General features: G+C 38.2%; 2 protein-coding genes across 45 annotated transcripts in view; one reads left to right on the top strand and one right to left on the bottom strand.

The window, feature by feature from the left end:
* Positions 1-5,874: 5,874 nt before the first annotated feature.
* Positions 5,875-8,574, top strand: LOC122094680 (uncharacterized GPI-anchored protein At4g28100-like). The gene is made up of 2 exons (XM_042665262.1): positions 5,875-7,223; positions 7,850-8,574. Exons 1-2 carry the CDS (start codon positions 6,585-6,587, stop codon positions 8,228-8,230), a joined length of 1,020 nt encoding a protein of 339 aa, XP_042521196.1. The 5' UTR covers positions 5,875-6,584; the 3' UTR covers positions 8,231-8,574.
* An 8,174-nt stretch (positions 8,575-16,748) lies between these two features.
* Positions 16,749-26,250, bottom strand: part of LOC122056965 — a 48,285-nt gene continuing 38,783 nt past the window's right edge. For 41 of the 44 annotated variants that reach the window (XR_006133387.1, XR_006133386.1, XR_006133410.1 and 38 more), the window contains one exon: positions 16,749-17,068. Coding sequence is in view for 3 of the 44 variants with exons in the window: in XM_042618944.1 (XP_042474878.1) it covers positions 16,994-17,068 (75 nt within the window). In the remaining 41 variants the exon portion in view is untranslated. Of the gene's footprint in view, positions 17,069-23,103; positions 23,161-26,250 lie in introns of all 44 variants that reach the window. The other 3 variants (XR_006133385.1, XR_006133409.1, XR_006133411.1) reach the window with 1 other exon arrangement.

Genomic DNA, 26,250 nt, shown 5'->3' with positions numbered 1-26,250 from the left:
TTGCAATTTATGTTAGTGATTACCTTTTCTTCTATGTGGAGTGTACTTCTTGAATTGCGACTCTTATAGGTCATAATATTGAAACTTTCTTGGATAAAATTAGATTTCCAAGAGTCACCAAAACAAGACGATTAGGAGGGCCTGTCTTCTAAAGATAATAATCCAATTAGGGAATCGTCATCTCTTTGCAAGCTCTCGATTTTGGGAGGTAAAAGGGGAACATTCAATGAAATTTGGGTAGGTCAAACCATGTAGAGAAAGTTGAAAGTATCCCTATCAGGTGGAACCAAACTGCTTAGTTCTCTAAGCTCAGCTATGATGCATGCACACTAGCTAATTATTTATGAAAGTTGGGTTGTACTTTGGAGCAATGATCTGAGGTCAAGGGGATTAGGGTCAATTTCTAATGCAACCATGATTGCTCTGATTCAATGAATCACCTAAAGTAGAATTTGATGGATACCTCAAGATGGTCTTCCAAGAGAACACCTGAAGAAGACAAAGAAGCGTAAGAAATAACAGTTTTTTTTTTTTTTTTTTTTTTTTTTTAAATTAAAGAGAATACTACAATTAAAAAGAAAGAAAAGATAATAGATTTTCTGAGATACAACTACTGGGTCTTTAGAAGAAATAACAGAATTTAGATCCAGAATTCATCAATGATATTCTGGAAAAATTGATATTCTTTATCATGGTTTGTGTGTATAGTTGCATTTACATTCTTGACATATATCTAGAAAGAAGATCCCTTCAAGAAAGTATTTCATATCATTTTGGGATTTTTCTTTTAGTTGTTGGATATACATGCTTGGTATAGATGCACTGCGAAAAGATTAGTAGGGGTCCTTTGTAAGAAGGTAGATGACTTGCAGGTTGATCATATTATTTGCATTACTAGAGCTTGCAACTGTGATATGGAATCGATTGATCGGATGCATTTTACGAAAAGAAACTTTAATTACCAAGAATCCATACAATTCAAAATGGATGAGACAATCTTCAATCTACTTGACTCAATTTTTCAAGTCTAGGTTTTTTCTGATCTAGGACCATTAAACAAAGTTTCATCGATAAAAATTAACAAATCCAAATAGAAATAGTATATATTGCTATCCCTCCCAACAACCCCGTCTAAAGAGAAAGGGAAATCTCAAGTTGGGAAGCATAAATATCTTGGGAGAACTATATTTGTGGAATCCATTAGTTTAGGAGTTATTGTAGTCTTAGTTCTCTTCAAGTCCCAAGTTCCAAACAAGCATTGCTTAGTTGAAGATTCAATTGAGCACGTAGGACTTACATCAGATGTTCTAATAATTCCTAATGGATAAACTTTATCTACTGAATGCATGTGATTGCCTCTAGATCTACCCGAAAAAGAAATGGCTAAAAATGCATTTAATTCAGCATTAGACTATAGCAGCAAAGTGACCTTAATGGCCAAGATACAAAGAAATCTATGCCATGAATACCAAGAATCAATATGCTCTACATGTCTTTCAATCATGTTCAGTTGATCTTGTCAACAAAATAGCCTAATCTTTTATATGTTTTGTATCTAGTTTTTTCCTCCTTTACCCCCTCCTTTTCATGAAGGGGGTGTCATTTAACAAAATTGGAATAGAATGTACTCTTTTTTGGAAGAATTTTATAAGTGGGAATGCATGACTATTTCTTGTAGCAATAAACTAAAAACAAGCATTTTGCTTCTTCATGACTCAATTTGATTTAATTATTAACATAATTACTTGAGGTTACATTATGTATCAAGAAAAAAAAAAAAACAATTATACTCATTCTCATTGTTCCAGATGGTTTACCTTATCCATATACTCATTCTCATTGTTCAAGTATTTATGGTTGTTTGACGGGGCAACTCTAAGGCGGTACGTAGTTTCTTTTGATTGCTTTGACTGGCATGAATCAGGATCTTGGTTCTCTTCTGTATTTTCCAAGAAGGTTGTCTGGTGATTGTATTTTGATTTTCTGTTATTTGACTATGTTAATTTATTTGATCATAGAGAAAAACTGTCTGACTTATCCAAGCAGATTTGTGTGGCAGTTAGTACGTTGTTTCATTGACATATCCAATGGGTATGCAACAACATTTACTGATGAATAGTAATATAAATATTCTATTCCAAAATTTCAATATTTTCTTACTAAGGTATTCCTCTATACCTTTTCACTCTGTCAACTTTTGATTAATAACTTAAGAAAGATGGATCCCTAAAAGACAATGTGGTCCTTACACCATGTCAGTACAACGATCAATGAGAGTACATATGGAAGTATCAATAGTAGGATTTCTGTTTTTTCATAAGGGTGAAGTAGTTATCTCATCCCTCCCTGTGTTTGGGTATAGAGACCACTCTGCCTTCTAGGTTTCTTTTTCCCATAAGTTTAATCTCTTTTTATTATTATTTTTTTATTTTTAGAATTACGATTACATCGATACATCTATGCAGTCATACATGCAATGCATTATATGCTACTCCGTTATTTTGTTGTTGAGGTTTCATGTCTAACTACAATAATATTTTCAGTTTCATGCTCAAGTACAATAATATTTTCATCAAATTTCAATGCCTTCAAATGCATTGTACTTTTAATGACCTCCATTTTTAAAAGTATTCTGTTACTGTAAAATATATTACACTGAGTGGATATGGAATATGGACAAGATCTACTACCAAATAATTGCTTAACTCCCTATCTCTATCTAATCCCTGTCTCCCCTCTTCTTTTTCCATTCTATTCCTCTCTTCCACACTTGCAAATTTTGACCACACAAGCATAGGAAAAAAAAATGTTTGACCATGTGCAAATGCACATGTTTTTTTACTAGTATATATATATATTAAAGACATCAGTGGCCCACAAATTATAATTTAAGAGAATAGTATAAAATATGCTGGCCAATGACCAACGATGCTTAATAGAGGATAGAATAAGGGGCAAAAAAAAAAAAAAAAGGAACAGTATAAGATGGATTGTGACACCTCATGTTTTTTATTCTTGTTTTTTATTTGTATTTGATAAACATGAACTCATTGCGAGAACAAAGATAAGGTTGGTATGACAAATGAGATAAAAGCCTCAATACACCCAAATCCAATAATAGCCCAAGGAGGATGAAGGTACGGGTGTAAGGCCATTGGCGGTAGCTCGCAAGGAAATTATAGACCAGAGAAGTGAGGAGAATAGAGGACAAATGCAAAATTAATAACAATGGCACATTGCACCTCTGCGGGTGCAGTACTGTACACATGTGACATTTTTCAGTTTTTTTTTTTTTTTTTTTACCCGAAAGCCCTGGTGGGTCCAAATGTAAATCATACTTTAACCCACCCCCCACTTCTTTAACCCCATTCCATGAACCTATCTATTGTTTGAGATTTGTCACCTAATGTAATTTAAGGATAGACTTTCTCTGCATTGAGTCCAATGATCAGAGAGTGATCTTAAGGCTGGGGTGACATAGGGACACGTACTTGGGTCCTCCCAACTTGAGGATCACTCTCTGGTTCTTGGGTTCTATAATTGAATCTGTAACTTAGAGCAACTCTAGCGCTAATACATAGCAATCAAATCATGTCATGCACCGAAGAGCTTAATTCACATCCAATGGTTGGGAGTTTCTGAGCATGCACTCCAATACCTGGAAGCACATCCTTAGAAACTCTCAGTCGTTGAAAATGCATTGGACTCCTACTATAGGAGAGGATCCAAAGCCCAATACACACGTCTTGTTATGATATAGAAACCTCTTCAGCATGGGTGCTCGATAGAGACCAATGATACTATGTTTGGAAGCCAAGAAAAAAAAGAAAAAAAAATTCAAAAAATTTTGAATATGAAGAGAAAAATTAAAACATAAAAATTATTCTGTAAAGTAGATCCAAATGTACAATCAGAGATCTTTAAAAAAAAAAAAAAATGTAGATTTACTATCACTCCCCTACACTTAGCTTATATTTACTTAAACTCTTTTTTTTCTGATATTCCACTGCTATTGGACTTTTACATCTGTTTCTCTCCTACTCTTTTTAAATGTCTAGATTATCTCTCTTTTTCACCTAAAAATTGATTGATTTTCTCAAATTGACTGATTTGTTTATTTATTTTTAAATTAGAAAATAATTGAATCCACATCATCTTCTTTTGAATTGTGGCACCCACGTATCCTTATCTTCTCTTTCTACACCACCGCCCCATCCCCATGGGGTTTCGGATTCTCAGCACCAACATCTCTCTTCAATCCTCGCCCACTTCCTTGCAACCTCTCTCGTAGCTCTACTATCGGCGCAACCCCATCTCCTTGCCCTACTCATGCTCCCTCCCAATGCTGCCCTCTCCCCTACCTCAAAATTTTTGCTCCTTGCAAACCCACTCAATCCCCGACCCCAACCCTATTGTCGATGCACTCCTACTCCTTCTAAGTGAAAGGTGGGCGGCGTGTCAGGTGGGCGGCGTGTCTCCTAGTGGAGGGTAGCCGGCCAACCATATCAGATCCTCTAGAGTTCCCCACACAGTCAGACCAGATTCTGGATTCTCGTCCCACCAAAATCTGAGGAAAAAAAAAAAAAATAGAGGGAGGGAATCGTCCAAATTCTAGGATTTCCCCTGGAATACCTACTGCTCTCCTTCTAGTTTTGTCCCCATCTATTACTAAATCTTCTTCAGTGCTCTTTTTTTTTTTTTTTTTTTTTTTTTTGTGGCTTTTCGAATCAATTAATGAAAGGAGAAAAAGATTGGGTCGCAAGTCACAACACCACCTTCCCATCGCCTGAGGATCCTCTGCCTCATCACATCGGTGCAGTGAGACAATGGACGACCAAGAGCACCTTGGGGTGTGTGCCTGAGTGCTCCCAACCGTCCACTGCCTCACAGCATCGGTGCAGGGAGGCAGAGGAGAACGATTCCTTCCCATGTCCCATTCTCTCTTGGCCACCGGTACAATGGTGGAGATTGTTGAGTTTCTGTCTGAATTTGCATCTACAGCATGGGGTGGGGTTTCAGACTTTCAGAGAAGGGATTAATAATAGTATGTCTGTCTCACAGTTGGAATAAGATGATGTGGATTCAATTGTCTTTTAATCTAAAAAAATAAATAACAAGTTGAACTGGTTAACCTGAAAAAAAAAAAATTAATTATTAGATGAAAAAGATAGAAGAATCTAGGTATTTAAAAAGAGCATAGGAAAAAGAGATAAAAATCCAAAAGCTGAGGGAGTGTCAGAAAAAAAAAATATTTAAAATAAATTTTTTTTTAGTAAACATAGACTAAATGTAGGTTAGTGATGGTAAATTTCTCAAAAAATTTATTTTAAGAGGTCGCGCCCATTGCATGCAGGACAATACAGGTCCAAATAAAATTTAGCATTGCCCTTTTCATAAGTTAGTTGACTACCCTTTCGCCTTCATTGAATCCAGCGGTAGCATTCTCGTGACAAACCCCCACCAAATCTCCATGGGCGCAACGCAAGTCCGCTACTTCGCATAGCTTCCTTCTCCTACAGAACAGATACCATTTGTGCCATTACCATTTCAGACTTCAGAGTGAGAATTGGGAAACGATTAAACGAAGCAGTAGAGAAGCAGGTAGAGACTAGATCTAGAGTGCGAGTTTGATCTCGTGGCTGTGGGCCTTGGGATTCTTCAAACACCAAAACAAACAACTTTTTCGGTGCCAGGTCAGACTCACCCCCTCAGAGAATGAAAAAAGGACTCCACTTTTTCGGTGCCCAGTCACTACTCACAAGTCCTTTCACTGTTTCACATCTCTTCTACCAAAACCAAATTCCTCCTATTCCCCTATCCTATCTATATATACGATACTTTTCTCTTTCTTGTTTCTTTTCGGTCTTCGTAATTTGGATTCTCCAATCCCCAGTTCCCCACCCTGCAGTTCCTCACCGCCCTACCTTACATGACCTGACCCCTCCAAGTTCATTATTATCATTTCACCATCAAATCAAATCTAAATCTTTTTCCTTCCCGTGAGCTTAGACTTGGAGCCTTCTGCAAAAATCATGTGCCCTACCCTGTAAGGCTGATACTTCCTTCTCTCATCTGTGGACTCTGGAGTGTTGGACGTTATCTCTTCTCTTCTTTTCACTCTCTGCTAACTCTCGGTTTCTTCCTTTGTTCTTTTCTGTTCTGCAATTCCTGCCCTGTTTGTGTTTTTTGTTTGAAGCTTTAAGGATTTGATTTGCAGATTACTGAAAGTCTTCTTTTGAATCTCTCTTGAATCTTCTCTCATAACTCTACAAAGGCAAAATCATCCTGAGGAAGAAAAGGGATTTTCTTTTTTTTTTTTTGAAAAGGTTTAGTACAAAGGAAAGTGTGTTCCTGGTAAAGTAGATCCTAAGGTATCAGCTTTGGTTCCTCCCCAAGTTCCGAGAAAATTTTCACTGCTTTCCTTTCCCTTTTCAAACTTTTACATTGGTTTAGTTTATATTTTGGTGGTTTCTGCATGGACAGAGGAAGCTCAAGTTCTTGAATTTCTTGTGGTGGTAATCACGATAAGCATAGACATCTTCTTCTCTGCTTTCTGAACAAACGACTCCAAACGATATATACAAATGGAGTTATCCACATTTTCTTTCGTTTTTGCAACAACTACTGTCTTTGTCGTTCTTTCTACTCTGTTCTCTTGTTCCACCGCCGGAATTTCATCGGAATCCGACGGTGGCCCCAAGCAACCTTCGAAATCCGACAATTTCTCCAATCCAAACACTGTTCCTGCCTTTCCGGTCCAGACAGAAGCGCAAACTTGCCATCTAGACCTCTCAGCCGAGCTCTTCGGCGGCGTAAATGAGGCCTGTGGGCATAACCTCGACCGTAGCCGCTGCTGTCCAGTTCTAGCGGCGTGGCTATTTGCGGCACATGCTAAGTTGGCCCTGAAGGTTCCGGCGCAAGCTCCAGCGTCGTCGTCTGATGGACCGATGATGCCAGACGATTCGCAGAAATGTGTGAATTCGCTGCAGACGTCGCTTCTGAGTCGCAACATCCACATTCCACAGCCTAACGCGACATGCGACGCAATCCTTTGTTTCTGCGGTATTCGGCTGCATCAGATCACCTCCTTGAGCTGTCCCGCTGCGTTTAACCTTTCTTCGCACCATAACGCTACGCCTACTGCCGCCGTTAGGAATTTGGAGAAGAATTGCAGAAACTCCTCCTATTCTGGCTGCACTAGGTGCCTTGGAGCCCTCGAAAAGGTTAGTAACCCTCTCTCTCTCTCTCTCTCTCTCTCTCTCTCTCTCTCTCTTACACACACACTCACACACATTTTCCTGCAACAGGTTTACCGATTCCATTTTCGTTTTTTCCCTCTCATTACTTCCACTGTCTTTATCAAAATTCCAATTTCTTTAGCAACTAAACAGCAATTTTCTTCGAAAATACTACTTCTTTAGTCGGTATTTTTCATTTTAATCTAGTACAAAAATCAAAATATGATAGAAGAATTCTCTCTCCATTTTTAAATTTTGAAGTTTTGCCATTTTCGCTGCTGGGAAGAACAGTCCAAGTCAGTCTGGTAGGTGGAGCAAGAAAATTAGGCAATGGCGGAAAGAAGTATTTTCTCTATTTGTGTTCTACAGTTTACTCTCTTCTCTTTCGGGCTTTTCCTTTTTGTTTGTGATGAAATTAGTAAAAATTGACCAATCTGCAACTTTTGCTTTCGTTTTCATCTGGTAGATGGCAATGGTTGATGGGCAGTGTACTCTGTGTTTGTATCCTGTTTCTGTTCTAGTGTTCCATATAGCCTATGGCCTATTGGAGTAGGTTGGTCGATACCATATGTAGAATGGCTAAAGTGCCCTTTTCATTATCTGTGGAGCAGCTTAACGGGAAGAATGGGATAACGGAGGGAGAGAAGAGGAGCAGCGACGGTGACGATGACGATGATGAGAGAGCGAGTAAGATGTTCAGCAGGGACTGCCAGCTCATGGGGCTGACGTGGCTATTGGCGAGGAACAAAACGGCATACATACCAACGGTGTCAGCAGTGCTGAGGGCCATGATGTACAGTGCGCACCCTCCCCAGCAAAACAAGTGTAGCCCGGACCAGGAGAACATGCCACTGGCCGTCGATTCTCTCCAATTCCAGAGAATCGATTCATCTCATGCCTCCTGGCCCTCCTCTCCTCTTCTTCTTCCTTCAATCATCCTCTTATTTACATTTCTACCCCTCATCATCCTCCCTTCTTTTGACTCTTTTTGATTTCTGATTTCCGATGGAGGATCAAAGAAAACGAGGGGACGGTGGTTGCTCTTCGCCTGTCGTTCACGTGAAGCTACAAGACAAGTGAGAGAAAGGTTGAAGGGGGCTTTCTGTTTTTTTTTTTTTGTCTTTTTCGTTCATCTTTGGAATGCTGTACAGAATATTAATTGCTTATGATGGATATTATAGGAGGGCACGTTGGTCTTTTCCCTGAATCTACTAGTGATTAAAAATGCATTAGGGGGCTGTTGTTTTAGTAACCGTAATTGAAGATTTGCTTGGTCTAATATTGAAGGAAGTGAGCATCTAATCTTGGTAATTGGATATTCAATTTCAACCTTTTAGATTTTGGCTTTTTGGTTTTGGATCTATCAAGTATCTCATCTATTAGTCACTGTAAACGAACTATTATATTTCCTTTATTTTGATAAATTCGAGAAATGAATCGACACAACCCAAGAAGAAACATATATATATATATATATATATCTCAAGAAATGAACCGACCGGGATGTGGGAGGGGAGAGAGAGAGAGGGGATGTTGGTCGTTGTGGCGTGAAATGAGGGAATATTTATCATTTTCAAATATATAATAGCGCCTCAAAGATTGAAAGGTGGATGAGTGCCCCCTAGCGAGCGATTCAAGTGAGTCCACTAGGGGAGAAAATTTAAAATATTGATAAATAAGAGGGAGAGAGAAGAATAAAGCTCGCTAGGGTCATAAAAAGATGCCACGGGAGATAATGGTGGATGGATTCAATGCCATTGGATAAATCAAAACTCAAAATCAGGATGGCTAATAAGCTAGCTGAGCTGCATCCATGTCGAATTATTGGTCGAATTATTGGTCTATCGTTTGTGAGATATTTTATTGTGTTATGTGCAAGGATTTACCAATGAGGTTGGTAGTCTAGTGGAGAAAATGCCCTTAGCCCATCATTGATTTGAGTCGGCTAATTGTGGGTCAAGCTTGGCATGCCCATTATCGTCTACTGATTCTGTGAAAGCGTCACTTGCTGTATGGGGATTTGTCTTGGGGGCTATGATCATTATCATGGAGTACTCTTTTTAATTTACAACAAAAAAAAAAAAAAAAAGTTACGTGCAAGGATTTAGGGTATCGATACCGATACCAATCTGATATCCCTGCTTTTTCTAGGGATCGGATCAGTGGGTATCGATCGGTTTTACCCCTGTTTTTTAAAAAGTACTAGTTTTTATTATTTTACCCCTGAAACGATACAAATACCAATCCGAATTGATCAAGGATCAGTCTCAGTCGATACCAATCCAATATGGCCGATACGAGACCAATACTTGAAACCATGGTTATGTTTGTTTCTAATTTTTGACCTGTTTCAAAAATTGACTCGCCCGCCTCGATATTTTTTGGTAGTGATCTAGATGTGTGTGTGTGTGTGTGTGTGTTTTTCTCTAATGTCTATGATGGTAGTTGAGGGCTTGGCCCGATAGATCGAATCGACTTGAAGGGGTATGTATGTGTACTAATGTCTTATTATGTAAACAAGTGAGATTTGGGGATTTTTGAGTTAGGGTTTATGATCGAAAGTTCTTCTTTGAATTTGAGTGTTCTTGAAGGATCTCCACTGTAATAATTTTTTCATCATATAGTGAATCATTTTCTTCTTTATCCAAAGACATAGCACATCACATTGGTGTGTAAACCTTGTTAAATCTTGATGCATTCTTATTGAATCTATTCAATGTATTCGTGTTTGATTGTATTTGTTCTAACATATTAGTGGTGGTCTTAGACCTTAATAATACTGGTCAGACCATTTGGATAAGTTCAACGGTTAAAAACCACTGAGATGAACAATGAACCATTTCAATGTCATTGAACCTACTCATGACAGTTGATCGACCCAATGCTAATACCAAATAGGGGTATTCATGGGCGGCCCTCAGGGCAATGGGCTAGGCCTCAGGCTTAAAGCTATAGAAGATAAGAATAAATATGTTATATGCTTTGAAGAGGCCTGCTCCATTACCCAGTAACAACTTTTCATTTTTTCTAGCCCAACACCTTGTCCAACCAACCTCCAACATTTCATTCCAAATACCATTATTTGGGCACGTGCTTTAAGGGGCTTTCAGCTATCCAATACACTCTGCATTGGTGCAGACGATTTTCACACACTGTAAACACTATAAAGATGTCAAATCTAAATTACTTGATAATTGCATTTTCATCATTTCTTTCAAATCAGAAGAAGATTTGTATTTCAAGATTGAAAGAGGCCCTTAACCCATCATTCCTTAACCTCGGTCGCCAAGCATTCAGGTGCAATCAAATGTTCATTGATCATTGCCTTTGTGGGTGATCTTCCCTAAGCTTCCATTACATTTCTAGACAGAGGAAGGGCTCAAGCATTATTGAAAATCTAATTGGAAAACCACTTTACTCCGACGTGAGAACAAAAGTGAAGGATAGATTATCATACACAAGAATCTCTTCTTCTCTTCATTCTTCTCATCCGAATTATATTCCTTGTGTTAATTTGATCCATTATAGCTCTTCCCCTTCCACCCCAACTCAACTTTCTTCCCCGTCTATCCTTTAAGATGGACTTTCCTATTCAGTCCCCTCCCCATTCCTCTTTTGAGCATCTTCCTTTTGTACTTGCTAACCCCCCCCCCCTTTCTTCCCATGCCTTCGTCTCTATACTGTCTCCCATACCCTCCTGTCATGGAATCTCTCACTCCCCGCAGGTCAGATAGGGTTCCTAGACCCCCTTTGGTTTTTTTTTTTTTTGGGGGGGGGGGGGTGGGTGGGATTCTTCTTATTCATCTATCCGCTCCCTTGTTGGTGGTAAACTTCAATCTAATGGGAAAACCTTTAAAAGTGGGAAAGGCTGACATTAATAAATAAAAACATCGATCTCCCACACAAATGGTAATGTCATTGTTGGTAAAGCACCTGGATCTGAAATAAAAAAGGGTAATCATTGATATCTCTATTATTTATTGAATGATTATTCCCTCCCCCCCTTTCTTTGATAAATGTACTTGCTCCCCCCTACTCTCTTAATTCTCCCTCCATCGGTTTTTTCTTTAGGTAGGGGCTCTCCCCTTTGCTTGCCCTAGTTGCATGCATTTTGTTTTTCTTTTTTTTGTTTTAATATATTTTCTATTATATATGACAAGTTGGAATGGGGTCTTGTTAAGGACCTTTTTGATTTTCTTGGATTTGGACGCAAGTGGTGTGACATGATTCTATTGAACTAGAAGGATTGTCTTTTAAATGGATTGAACCGACTAGAGGTATCAGATAGGGTTGCCCTCTGAACCCCTATTTGTTTATTTCTATGATGGGGGTTCTTTCTCGTCTTCTTTCTACTTATAGGGACCTAAACTTGTCTAAGGGAGTTAAGATAGCCTGAGGTGCTCCGGAGATATCCCACTTACTTTTCGCTGATGATGTTTTTATTTTTTGTCGAGCCACATCGGAAGACCTTTTGACAATCAAAGTTGTGCTAGATCTCTTTTCCAATCTTTCTGGCCAGCATGTCAATTTATCTAAGAGTGGGATGTTTTTTAGCGCGAATGTGCTAAAATCTTACTAGTCCAAGCTTTGTAATCTCCTTAGTATCAAGGAAATCCTCAAAGATGCATATTATCTTCAGACAAATCGTATTACTCCCCGATCTCATATTATAAGTTTTTAAGTTTATTGTGGATAGATTGAATAGGAGATTGTCTTCTTAGAAGTCAAATCTTCTTCCATTTGCCGACAGGAGAGTTTTGATTTAGTCTGTTCCCTACTCTATACCATCCTATTGGATGTCTTGTTTTGCCCTCCCTCAAAGGATCTGTCAGAGCATTGATTCTGTTTGTTCTCGCTTCTGGACTGGCTGTAATAATTCTTCAAAAAAGCTTCATCTTTTTTCTTGGAGAAAAATCTCTTCCCCAATTTCAATGGGTGGGCTGGGTTTGAGAGACACCAACACTCATAACAAATCTCTTTTTTTGAAATTGGGTTGGCGTTTGCTCGATTTCATTTGGGCTCAATCTCTCAAAGCTAAATACTTTCCAAAGACATCTATTTTTTATCCTATGACTCGGAAAAAGAAGGGATCCTAGGTTTGGAATAAGATTGCTTCAATTCTTCCGATTCTTAAGCGTGTAGTATGTGCTAAGCTGGGAAACGGTCGTTCTATTTACTTTTGGTTTGATCCCTGGGTCCCAACCCATCTTGATTCCAGCATCTCTCCTGCTTCTCCCAACTCGGTGGTGAATTTTGAGACTTATTCTTTGTTGTCTAACTTTCGATGGAATGATCAAGCATTAATCGATCTTATTCCTATTCATGTACTTAATGAGGTTGTTAAGATCCAGAGCTCGAACTCACCTGATTCTTGGAGGTGTACCATCACTTCTAATAATCAGTTTATTTCTACCCGAGGTGCTGCTAAATATTTGATGACTTGTACAGCTACTGATCCGGATGGGGGATGTTCATCTATACTCACAGCTTTTCCCAGTGGTTGGTGGACTTTTCTATTGAAATTTCGAATCCCTCCTAAGTTTAAAATGTTTTTGAGGCATACGTTTCTTAATGGTATACCGGTTAGAGGAACTGTGTCTAGATGGTTAGACATTGATAATGTTTGTGTTTTTTGCGGCAAGGAACCGGAATCCATTTCTCACTTATTTGTCCGTTGTGAATTTTCAGATCATATCTGGGCGGCTAGCCCCCTTGGTCTCAGGCCCTGTTCTCTCCATTTGGCATCATTTCTTGACTTGGTTAAATTTTTGTTTTTACATGCTAATTTGTCGAAATCGGAGAAATCTCGATGTTTTAGTATTTTTGCTATAACAATTTTCTTCATTTGGTGGCACCAGAATAATATCGTAATGAATAACATTCCCTTTAATCCTATGGCTATTCTTCATAGTATTTATAATAGGGTTACTGATATAAATCTATTGCAACCTCCTAACTCTTTTGATTTTGTTTTCTCTATTACAGATAATCCAGAAGACATCATAAGAAGATACTTACCTCTTCCCTTTTTGCTATATCACATATTATTATGTCTTGGTATTACTAACTTTTTAGACTTAAAACCAGGTTGGATAATTGGCTTTCTATTCCAGGGGAAATTTAGGATGATCAGAGTGGGTCTTGTTCAACTACATCTCTTGAGAAAACGGAAGCTTATGGGATCTTACAAGGCCTAAATCTAGCTGCTGTCAAGGATTGGACTATCGGTGAAATGTGGTCCTCAACAAAGACTTTACATCATCTTATTCCAAAGGCTTTAAACACAAGTTGGCCATTCCTCTCTTTTTTGCAGTTTTTTGGGACTTATATACTAAGTTTGGGTCTATTCCTTTTTTGTATAAATGTAAATCGGAGTCTCCGATGATGATGTGCTTATGAGATGTAGCTATGTGTGATAAATTAACTTTATGAATTTTAAGGATTACTATGATGTAATTTCAGACAGTTAATGTTAATATAATTTTTTTTTCTTTTCATAAATATATATATATATATAATCTTTTCTATTAAAAAAAAATAAAAAAAGAGTTAGAGCTTGGTAAAGCTTATGATAGACTTGAATGGAATTTTTTGAAAGCCACTCTTCTAAATTTTGGTTTTGATCAATCTTGGATAGATCATATTATGTTTTGTGTAACCCCAACCGAGTTGTCCATCTTGTTCAATGGTTCCCCTCTCCCCTCTTTCTCTCCTACTAGGGGCCTCCGCCAAGGGGATCCTCTTTCATCGTACCCATTTATTTTGTGGTCCGAGGTATTATCTTCTCATTTATCAGTAGCTCTCAATCCTCGCATTATAAAAGACAACAATTTCTAGAAATAGTGAACCCATCCCTTATATGGCATTCGATCGCTGATGATCTTTTACTCTTTAGGCAGTCAACATCTCACAAATATAGAGCTTTCTTTGAAATCATTGATGCCTTTTGCAAACGTTCGGGGCAAGTTAATAATACCAATAAGACTGCTGTCCATTTTAGTCCCAACATCTCATCTTCTCTCAAAAGATTGTTCTTTGAGATGTTCCCATATTTCTTGGTCCTCAACCCAGGATGTTTACCTCGGTATTCCTCTTATTCAGGGTCATTGTAAAAATCACCATTGTTACAGTCCTTATCCAATCAACAATCAACCCTTGCAGCCATATCTTAGTACTTTATGTCCTGCTTCGGTCTCCCCTATTCTGGATTCCATGAGTAAGCAGTTTTTCTGGTCTAATAGGGATCAATCTTTGGTTCATACCCTCAAACTTAAACCAACCACTCCCATAAATACTGCCCTTCTTATGAAAAAAACGCTTGGGAACTTCTTAGTCCTTCCTAGTCTTTGTGGAGTCAGTTTACTCTCCATACTCCACATATCTATAGGCCACCCGTTCTCCCTCAACCTCGTAGTGTTGGAAGTCCATTTTCAGAACAAAGTCTACTTCAATTCAGGGGCTTATCTATAAGATTGGAGATGGCCATAACATCAATCCATTGATTGATCCATGGATCCCTGGATTCAAGCCATCAGCAACATCCTTCCATCTTCCTTTAAGTGGTCCATCAACTATGTCTGATCTCATTCACCACGCATCGAAATCTTAGAGATCTGATGTTGTTTATGTTACTGTGGGAACAATTCGGATTGTCCTACCGGTAGGGTTAATCATTCAACAAATTATTAATGCCAGGGTTTCGATTGTTACGTGAAACTCCACCAGTGCAGAGTCTCCACACGATTTATCCCTTTCACAATGAATCATTTATACACGTACAACTTTGTATTTCTTTTGGATCCGAGCTCTTCCAATATTGTCAGGGCTTCACAAAACCCTAATCACTGCACTCAAAGAGAGAGAGAGAGAGAGAGAGAGAGAGAGAGAGTGCGATTTCTAGAGGGAGAGAACCGTGAGAACCATTCTCATGGGTCTCCAGTTTGTTTTATAATAAATGACTTACAACTCAAATCTTAAGTATAAAATCATATTATTGGGAGAATAAATATTAAAAGATTTTTTTTCCGAACATCCATTGTTGGCCGTGGATGTTGCTCTTGCAATCTTATCGATTCTATTGTGCCTATTTAAGTAAGCATGTTTGGGCAATTACAGCCAATGGTCAATCCTCAGTTGCCTCAGCTTAGTTTATATCTTGATCATTTTGATGTTGAAGTCAATCCCATTTGGCATCTTCTACCTATTGCTCATAGGGTTCAACTCTTTGTTTGGAAACTCTTATTGGATTGGGTGCCCCACTAAGGCCTTCTCCCTTCTTGGGGGTTCAACCTTCCTAATTCTCGCGAACTAAAATGGCAGTGCCCAGAGTATTCCTGTCAGGTGTCTCAAGTTTATTAGATCAAGACAGTAATTGATCCTACTATGTCGTGTGCATGTTTGAGTTCCTGTTAAATCAAACATCAAGAAATACGAAAATAAATAAACAAAAGATCCGCACGACACAGAGATTTAACGAGGTTCACACATCAGTGTGATGTGCTACGTCCTCAAACGAAGATGTTTCACTATGCAGAAGAGAGATTACACCCAAACAACGTCGACAAAACTCGCCCCAAAACCCTAGCTTGAAATACCCCAAAAAATACAATGACTTTCTCAACAAAACAACAGTACATTATATACCCCAAGTCGCAAGTCGACCCATCGGGTCGCAGTTGATCCGATTGAACCATACTACGGGGACCTATTGGCCCAACCCCTCTACTTCCATCACAAATTTCAAGAAACTTCTCACTCATGTCTCTACCAAAATATGTTGGAATAGGTCAATCTTCAAAACAGGTCAAGAATTCGAGATAAACTTAACAGTTCCTTTGTTTGTTTTGCCCATATGGCTTACCGAATAATGTTAGAAGACCAGCAACTTAGAAGTCAATTGCTTACTGCAAATTAATCCCCCAAAATTCCCCACATGATTGGCCAATGGAAGGAGTGATCTCTTTCTCTACACAATCAGCGGAGAGAGTATACACCCTGCACTATTGTAGCGAATGCTAGACCAGAGAAATTCTATGGAGAAAAAAAGGTTCTCCATCTCTCCATTCCTGGGGTTTATGGTTTATGAAATTGAAATATGCTAAAAATTTGTAGGTATTTTTGGGGGAATGACACAAATAGAGAGCTGTGGGAAATTCCTGTTTCAGCAAGAGAGAAAATAAGAAGATGAGGAAATAAAATTGAACTGTTCCAACTAAAATCCCAAGCCAAGAAGTGGCCCCGGCCTATTCTTTGCAGTCCAAACAACATCTCTCTTCCCCATCTTCCTAAACACAATCTGCAAAGGGTGATGAGAATGAAGCTTTTGACGCAAAACTTCTGAAACAAACTAATGCTTTGCAAAATGGGGTGATTGATGCTATGGAGAGACCTTATGAACTTATTTGAGCCTTCTGAGAAACATCATATATGTTAGGAAAAATAACCCCTTTCCCACCTGTGCAAGCTTATCCATTCACACCCCCACCCCAAAAAAAAAAAAAAAATTAGGAGTAATATGAAAAGATGACTACTAAAAAAGCTACATGCACAAAAGAACTACAGAATTCACAATTGAAACAAAATTTATCCATGGTGGTGGCAAAAAACTGAAATGAGCAAATGCTGAGATCAGCCATCCTAGAGAGCACTCTCCAAAACTCCCCCACATTTGGAATCAAGGAAATATTATCACATGAGTAATGTCTCCAATCACTTGAACATGCAAACCAACCCAGGTCTCTAGCAACACAAAGTGATTAAGTGTGAAGTGCAAGTTTTTCTGTGAACATCTTTCCTTCATAACTTGTCCTCTTTTGCTTTTGGAACCATTCCTGAAAAATATAGAACATGGTAAAATGTCTTGGGACAAAGCTTTTAGTTGTGCTCACTCATGAAATCAACTATGCGAGACATGCAAAATATGGCAAATGCATTATGTCAAAATCAAACAGGAATAGCACACCAAATAAATAGAACTGTGAGAGATGCAGATTGTAGTGTTTGCCAATTAATTAATACCACTATCAGTTAAAGCCCTTAAACCAAATACTTGAGCTCTCAGCTACATGAATGCTATTTTACAATTCAAGTCTATTTAGGGATGTTTCATCCATTACATCATACTCATTTTTCTCACCACTTGACATCATGATTTTCATGGGCTGCTTTACCACTATCAAACAGTTTGCTCATCAATCTCTGAGATTTAAAGTTCGTCTTCTGAAACCATCCTACGTCAAAGCTAGGATTGATGAGGCATGTTGAATGTTGGTTCCAGATGGTGGCCCTAATGAATCTTTAGACAACTGCCCACCACACCTAGTGCACCATTTCCAAGGAATCTGATATGCTATGGGACTACAGACAGAAATGTTAACAGCAACACCGAGACAGAAGAGAAGATTGCAGAAGAGGAAATCCACCAGGGGTTTCACAGTATATATCACTTGGAGCTCCAAGCGTCTAAGGCACAATCATCCATATTTATTAAGACTAAACTAAACCCTACCATAACCTAATACTCCTAATATGATTAAAACACAGAAAGTAAGAAATTGTGAATCAGACTTGCTGTAAGTACTAATTGTATAATTAAAAGTAAAAAATATAAAAAAGTTAATTAAGCAAAACAATTTTTACCGAAGTAGTAAATTAACAAAAAACACTAAATCTCTAGAGAAGACAAGAATAACAACAATAACCTCATAATACAGTAAATCCCTACGTTTTGACACAAGCATTATTTTATACGAGGGAGGGCCCAAAATAAATCCACAACTAAGTTTTTCCCAGCCTGATTCCAAGTTTAGATACCCCTATAAACTACTAAATTAAAATATGGGAAAATGCTATTAAAATATGGGAAAATGCTGGGCATGCTGCTAGTGCTAGGGTGGCCAGCCTCTCTCTCTCTCTCTCTCTCCCTCCCTTTTGGAAATGACCCCCATGCCCCTTGTTCCCAGCCGCCCCCCCAATTGGTTGAGCCGATAGCTCCAAAATAGCTAGTGGTGTGCCCAACCCTCTCCCTTGAAATATTCTATGCCATGTTTTAGCATGTCTGATCAAGTAAAAATATCTATCGAGGGTCAAAATTATCAAAACTAAAATTGCAGCAATATTACCAAACGGAAAATAGGATCCATCCATGATTCTCTAGAGATTGTCCCAAACGTTCTTATATGCAAATGTATGCTGTCAGATGGCGGAAATCTATCAAGCCAGGAACTTGATTCTCATTTCCTAAGAAAAAAAAAAAATTCTTCATGACAAAATCATGAAAATTGCATCACAGCATGTCCACAGGTTCCAATAACAGATGTAGTCAGTATCAAAAGGAAAGAAATTCAGATTTGCATATAAGAACATTCGGGACAATCTCTAGAGAATCAAAGTCGTGCCAACTCTTCTAATTCAAAATCAAACAAATAGAGAATTCACTTTGCATTGTCAAGTAAATATGACGTATGAGTGCCAACTCTTCTGAGAACATTAATGCTTGAACGACATATGTTGCCCCAACAATTTGAGACAATCGTGATGGATCCATCTCAATAGGAATTTTGTACATCAGATAAAGACTTCAGAACGGCTTCCCTATGGGCAAGAGATGCCATCAACAACCCCCCAGAAGAAGATGTTAGCCTAGACCTTCTTCATTGGCTCAAAACTTGATTTTTAGTCTGCGGCTGTGTACTTCTCTGCCCTGCTTGTGATCGTGGGCTGTTCAACCATTAATCCTATAGCTTTTTAGTCCCTTCCACTTTTTTTCACAATTACCTTCTCAGATTAGTAAGGATTTTTCTTTCGTCGTATTGTAATATTTTATGGGTATTGACTTTCATCATCACTATTCGTAATGACAATTGTACCAACCATAGGATCTTCATTCTCTTCCTCGTACTCCTGTGAAGAACAAGGACCTGTGGGGGACCTCCAAAAATGTCAATTTCCTGAGCCCTGATTATTAGAACAAGGTTGTGGTGCTGTAACGTAAGTTTTTAAAGGAGCTGCTCGTCCTCGAAGTCATGATTGAGGACTTTACATAAATCATTATACGCCTTATAACTTATGGACACATTTCCCAACATTTTCTCAGTTTTCATCAAATCTTCCATCATTTGAGATAATGTTATACCCTCACTCCATTGAGTGAAACAAGCATAAGGAATGTATCCCTCTAGATTCCTCCAACTCTTCCTCGGGACCTCCTCGGGGTCTTCATCTTAGGATTCTTAAGATTCTTCTTCTGAGTCGAGCATTTCAGCATCAGAGGATTCCTCAGTAGGGACAACGTGAGGTAAACCTTCAACTGTAGCATTCATTGCTTCATAAATTACCTTCAGGTTCTTCACTATCACTATCAATATCATGACCTATATGAATTAGATGGATTTCTTCTGAGATTACTTTTACAATGGAAAGAGCTACTGCTGCCTGGATCAATGCTGTTGTAATATTTTCTATGAAATGTACTTCTCGCTCAACAACTTGTGGAGGTGTTGCTGGGCCGATTAGAACTGTGGGATCGATTAGGACTTCTTCCTCTAAGAGATTTACAAATCATGTACAGGAGTTCAATGAAGTATTAGGAGCTGTAAGTATATCAGTCCAAGAAGTTCCATTTGGTTAATTTGCCTTTGTACACTGATACCGATCCCTGGTTCATGGGAGGTGTTGGGAGATATCCAGGAGGTTGGAGATAAGGATCTGGATAGTATGATATTGGTGGAAAATATGGTTGCTGAGAATAGGGTGGTAATGATGGGGTAAAGGTGCAAGGTCACATCATATTTTCCACAGTTCTATTCTCAGCAACCATATTTTCCCCAGTCGAAATAACTATGGTAGTGGGACTCCCATTCATTGTAGAATCTAGTATATTGCTTTAGAGTGACTAATGTTAGTTCTATATAAGCCCCATATCCATAACCTGAAGAAGCACCTGAAGATACATGGTGCCTATGTCCAGATGAGGCACCAGCGTAATCCGAACTAATGCTCATTGACTCCATGCTACTTATCACATCATTATCACTTGGATTGTGGGAACGCCTACCCTTTTGACTACAAGACTTTGGTTGTGGGCAACTACCATGATCAGTATCTTGGGTTGCATGTGTAAACGCACCCTCTTCTATGAAATGTACCAGTACATGTGTTTGTCCACCACCACCAACACCACCATCCTTGCCACCACCACTCCTACTGTCTCCAGACTCACCACGACCACCATCACCATCTTTGGTTTAATCATCATCACTTTCTGGTTGACTTATACTATATGCAGCACCTGACCTCGTCCTCCTGATGAGACCATCATCGGAGCTATCGTCATCCTCTTTTACTTTTGATGGTGTTGTGTTTCTTCATAAAGTGGCAAATCTTCATTTAATGATGTCTTCCATAAACGGATCAGGTGTGGTTTCTCGTCGATCTTCAAATAATTTATGCATAACTAAAACCTCTTTCAATTTCCTCAATCCATCCCCTAACTGGATCTTCATCGTCTAGTATGTGGGTGATGCCAATTGGGTTGACATCAATTTCATTCCCTGATCTCTCCAACTATAAGTATTCATCTTTAACTCTATGTTGTACTGCACATTGACTAGCTTCTCTAGCTCTCATAACTCAGAAGAATTTCGAGGTTTAGTGTGTATCAATCCGAACGTAGTGCGTGATAATATTTTCATTGCGATTGGCCTCAAGTTTGGAGTGCTCCACCCATAGTTAAGCCACCAATCAGCTGCACAAGGATACTTACAACATTAAGAGTTTGAAATACTAGGATAGCTTATTAAACCTAACTTACTAGGACATTGTATTCCTCTTAACACGGATGGTTAAATGATTAGCAAACCCACAAGTGGCCTATCAGAAGTACTTCACCTATAGAGGTATTACATTATTAATACGCCACTCAATGTATATTTACCAATATGTAAAAGACTACTAATCTCTTCCACTAGATTTTTGGCTGCATCATGATTAGGTGTTAATTTGTTTATAACATCATTCAAGGATTGCAATATATCACTTCTAAACCTTCATTGCAAGCGTAGTGAAGATCCAGATTCAAATAATAGGCTGCACTTTGTTACATATTATTTATTGCTAGCAATTGAACATACTAAATTACTAATAAAATTTACTTAAAAAATTATCCGCCCAATGAATGTTTTGGATCAACCCAGGGGTGATCTATAATCTTGAAATATGCTTTGCATGACTTTGGGTTCTCATCTTGTATCTTTTTCTTGACAATTTCCATACAATGCACTGTATCTCCCATAGTCTGTGCCTTATATCAACTGCTCTAAAAACAAGGAGTTTGTTGTATAATTTGATTAAGTCGGACCACTCTTTCCCAAGACTTTCTTGAGGTGATTAGGTCTTGAATATTTTTCTCCAATTTCATTGCTTGCATATCTACTACTTAACCACTTAGTAAAGGTGACTGACTTAACCAACCCTTCCTTCTGGTTTTTCAAAACTATCAAGTGTTATAATTCATCGTAAATCGTGTTGCTGCTGGCCTCACCAAGTCAGCTTTCATGTACTTTCTCATCAATGCCAACACTCAATTGTGGTTGTAGATGAAGTCGGTGATCATCTTAGCATCAGAAACCACATAATGCACTTTGGTCATTTCACCAATGTCTTTGAACATCAAATCAATACAGTGGGCTGCACAAGCTGTCTAATATAGAGTAGGGTACTTTAATATAGCCTTTTTGAAAATTTGCAGCATTATATTGTTAGTCACTATCTGGACAACATTATTTGACCCTATCTCCTCCACAACCTGTTCCATTGATTTGAACAAATACATTGCATTTTTTGTTTCACTTTAGATGTGTTGAAATACTTACGGAAGATTGCTTTTTCATCACAATATAAGAGGAAGTTAATGATGGACATCTTCGTCGGTCCACTCCACCCATCACACATAATAGTCACTCCATATTCAATATATTCATCCACTTCTTTCACAATAGTATTTAAGTATGGCCCAAAAATTTCATGAGGTATGGGTGGCTTAACATTTTTCCCACATGCCTGAATCTCCTTAACCATAGTCTTGAAGTATGGATCTTTAGCTTTGTGAGGTAGAATCATAGAATTGTGGAACCACCTAGAGATTGCTTTCCCAATATTTTTGCTCAATGTCTTAGGTTGAAAGCTCTCTTCAATCCTCTATTAGCCATCATCCTGGTCTCTATATGGTGCATGTGTCTCATTTCTTAAATATCTAGGCTCCTTTTCCCTTACCACTTTTTGAAGATTTGTCAAACATGCCCTTCACATGCTTGCTTTACTAAGGATGATAGGTTCCAAGCCCTTATCCTTATCTACATTTGGACAACTTGAGGAGCCAGCACTCTGTTCAACAATAACCGGCCACCACGTGCTGGTCTTACAGATTGACTTCTCTCCATAGTTTTTAAGGCGCTGGTGCGACTAAGGCGTTTGAGGGCCTGTCGGAGCGCCTTAGCAATAAGGCGGACATAAAGCGTCGCTTTATTGACTAAAGCGTTCTTGTGTACTTTTTTTTATAAAACCAATCTATTTGACTCAAATACTAGTTAAATCCTATTACTCATATGCTAAATAAATATTAAATGTTTATATTCATACCAATGTAAGATATTCATCAAGAAAACAAATCAATAAAGTGAATAAACTAAGTTCATCATCAATTCATCATCAATCATCAATCATGAATCATCAATATTCAATCATGAATCATCAATATTCAATCATCAATCATCTTAACATATTAACATATAATATAAATACTTATGAAACAAAATTATAAATATAAAGAAAAGAAGACATAAAATATACAAGTATTTATTATACTTACCTCTATGATGCCATAATGAGTGCCTAAGCCCTAAGGTCATCCACTATATTTCTACTCCTGTCAAAAAAGTAATTAAGAACTTAGAATTAAAATACATCGAAAGTAAAAATCGAGATGCCAAATTAAATGGATGAGAAGTGACTAACCTGGGGATTCTTAATCATTCTAAAAAACTTTAAACTTCAATGAAGCTAAAACATAAAATAAACTAAAATGCTAAGAATTTAGTAAACAAAGAAAGTCAAATACTTAAAAGTTCAAGGACTCAAAAAACTTTAAAGTTTAAAGACTCAAAATACGTCAAAGTTCTAAGACTCAAAGACTTTCAATCCAAATCAGTAATTAAATTAAAATCTTCTTCTTCAACTGCATTTTGTTGCTGGCTTGCATCATCTGGAGCTATGCCATAATCATCCTCAATGTTTCATCATCACGAATATCCTCTTCACTCATCTCATCCACTTCTTCATCTGACAAATCCTCAAGCTCAACCCTCCTACCACGCCGGGTATAGCAAAGATTGGTTCCACTGGTAGATGCTGGAGCCCTCCTTGGTCTATTATGGCCTTGGTATGATGAAGATGCTCCAAGTGCTCTATCAACATCTCTCCAAGTGATATCATTCTCAGGATGCACTAATTCATCCTCTGATTCACCAATCATCCACTCACTACTCCAATTAAGATCATCGAGCAACAATGGATTGTAGTTTCTACATTGTTCTTTTCTTTCTTGGAACCTTGCTTGAAGTTGGCGATTATATTGAATGTAGACAAGATCATTTAACCGCTGATGCTCTAACCTATTCCTCTTCTTGGTGTGAATCTGAAAAACATTAATAATATGAAGTTATCTACTTATCTTCAATAAAACCATATTAAGTGAAGTACATGTACTATTGTAATCAGAACTCAATAGTCAATACTCACAAATTCAAATGTGCTCCAATTGCGCTCACAACCAGAAGATGAGCAACAAAGACCAAGTATGCGCAATGCAAGCTTTGAAAGGTCAGGAGCAGTACTTCCATGTCGAGACCACCAAGAGACTATAAATATATAATATAAAAAAATAGGTTAAGTAAAAAATCAACATTTTAAGTTCTAAACTAATTAGAACTTTAAAAGGAAATATACTTACTAGGATTCAACTTGTCCCTTTGTCTAATCGCCATGTCCTTTGCAAAACTTCCTTGAACAGTGGTATACTTGTCAACCTGGACAATGATCTTATCTTGCAATGTCTCATCAGGCACCAACCTTACAAGAACATCATTGAAGGCATCACTTGCTTTTTGAGCTAAGTCCAACTCATTATCAGGATTATCTTCTATTGCCTTAAAGAACTTGTTTGGATTGAGGAAAAAGGCAGCTAAATATATTGATCCATTCATCATAGTCTCACAACGGTGATCAACAATGGCTATGATTTTCTTCCATTTCCTTTCATCATCTCCAAAATTTTTTTTGATGTTCTTCCTTGCCACTTGTATTGCCATATATACTTCAGGCATAGCAGGCAACTCATCACCATCTACAATCCTCAAGAGTTGAAGAAGAGGCTGTGATGCTCTTATACAATCCATCACACCATTCCAGAATGTTGTAGCAAACACAGTCTCAGAAGCATTCTTCCCTGCCTCTGTAGATGCAAGCTTAGAACGGGACCATTCATCATCAACAAATAATTTTTTCAGAGATTCTCTGTGCTTGTATAAGCTCTGGAGTGTTAAAAAGGAAGAGGCAAATCTAGTCACTCCAGCCCTCACTAAGTCTCCTCCTGTTTTTTGCCTCATGGCTTCAAGAAGACGAGTGTGCCTGTAGATGAATGCAGTCAATTTCCTGCCCTTCGATATAACAGACATGTAAGAGCGTAATTTGCCTACTTCCTCCATCATAAGGTCTATACAATGAGCTACACATGGACTCCAAAATAACCTCTTCCTTTTCTCCATTAGTAGTCGACCCGCTGCAACATAGTTGGCAGCATTATCAGAGACTACTTGAACCACATTATCTTCACCAATCTCTTCAACCTTGCTATCAAGTAGCTTAAATAACATTTCAGCTGTTTGTGATTGGCTAGATGCATCCACAGACTCCAAAAAAAAAGTCCCCTCCGGACAATTGACAAGAAAATTAATTAGGTGCCTTCCTCTCTTGTCTGTCCACCTATCTGACATGAGTGTGCACCCATGTTTCCTCCAATATCCTTGACACTTCACCTTTAACTCATCAATTTTATCCTTTTCAGACTTCAATAGAGGCCCCCTATAGTCATGAATTGAAGGGGGCTTGAAACCTGGTCCATATTGACCAATTGCCTCTACCAATTCCTCAAAACTCCTCAACTTTAAAGCATTAAATGGAACACCACTCTCATAAGCCCACCTTGCAAAATAAGAACGAAGTTTATCTCTTTCTTCTTCTCCTCTTACTCGGTTCTCCATTGTTGTTTGATATGAACCTTTATCCCTCCTTTCTGCAACCACTTCTTCAGGAGTCATCCTCACATGCTTATCCATGGGACCCCTTACTTGTTGTTTGGATTGTGTTTGAATGATAGCTTTATTTCTTCTTGAAGTTGTCCCAGAGCTAGGGATAGGAAATGAGACCCCCAAATCAGATACTATATTATGTTGTGAACGGGTTACTTCTGTAGGTCCATCACTAACATCCAAATCATCCAAACAATCAAAGTTCCTCTTCCTCTGGTTCTTCAATATTGCATCTCTCATCTCTTTAGCAATTGCTTCAGTTGTTTTCACACACTTGGCTACATCTCCATAGCCATCAATAAGATGTTGCTTCAATCGTTTTATTCCTCCCTTGACATCCTTCCCACAAAGGGTACATTTAATCCAATTTCTGTCAGATACGTCAGGCCAATACCCATATTTCCATCCAGGATCATTTGACTTAGCTCTCCTTTTCGGATCCTTGCTTGGATCAATCGTTGATTGTGCAGTAGCAGCCGTACTTGTATTTTCACCCCCACTGCTACCACCAATTGTTTCCATAGATAAGTGGAACCTGAACCTACACTTACCAACCAACCAATCATCTTTGTCACCATAGGAAGAAAAAAAAAAAAAAAAACTAATCATACGAAGAAGGAAGAAGAAAGAAGAAAAGAGAGAAAAAAAAT

This window comes from Macadamia integrifolia, chromosome 12 (genome assembly GCF_013358625.1).
Source record: "Macadamia integrifolia cultivar HAES 741 chromosome 12, SCU_Mint_v3, whole genome shotgun sequence".
Lineage (NCBI taxonomy): Eukaryota > Viridiplantae > Streptophyta > Magnoliopsida > Proteales > Proteaceae > Macadamia > Macadamia integrifolia.
This window is presented reverse-complemented; position numbering and strand designations above follow the sequence as displayed.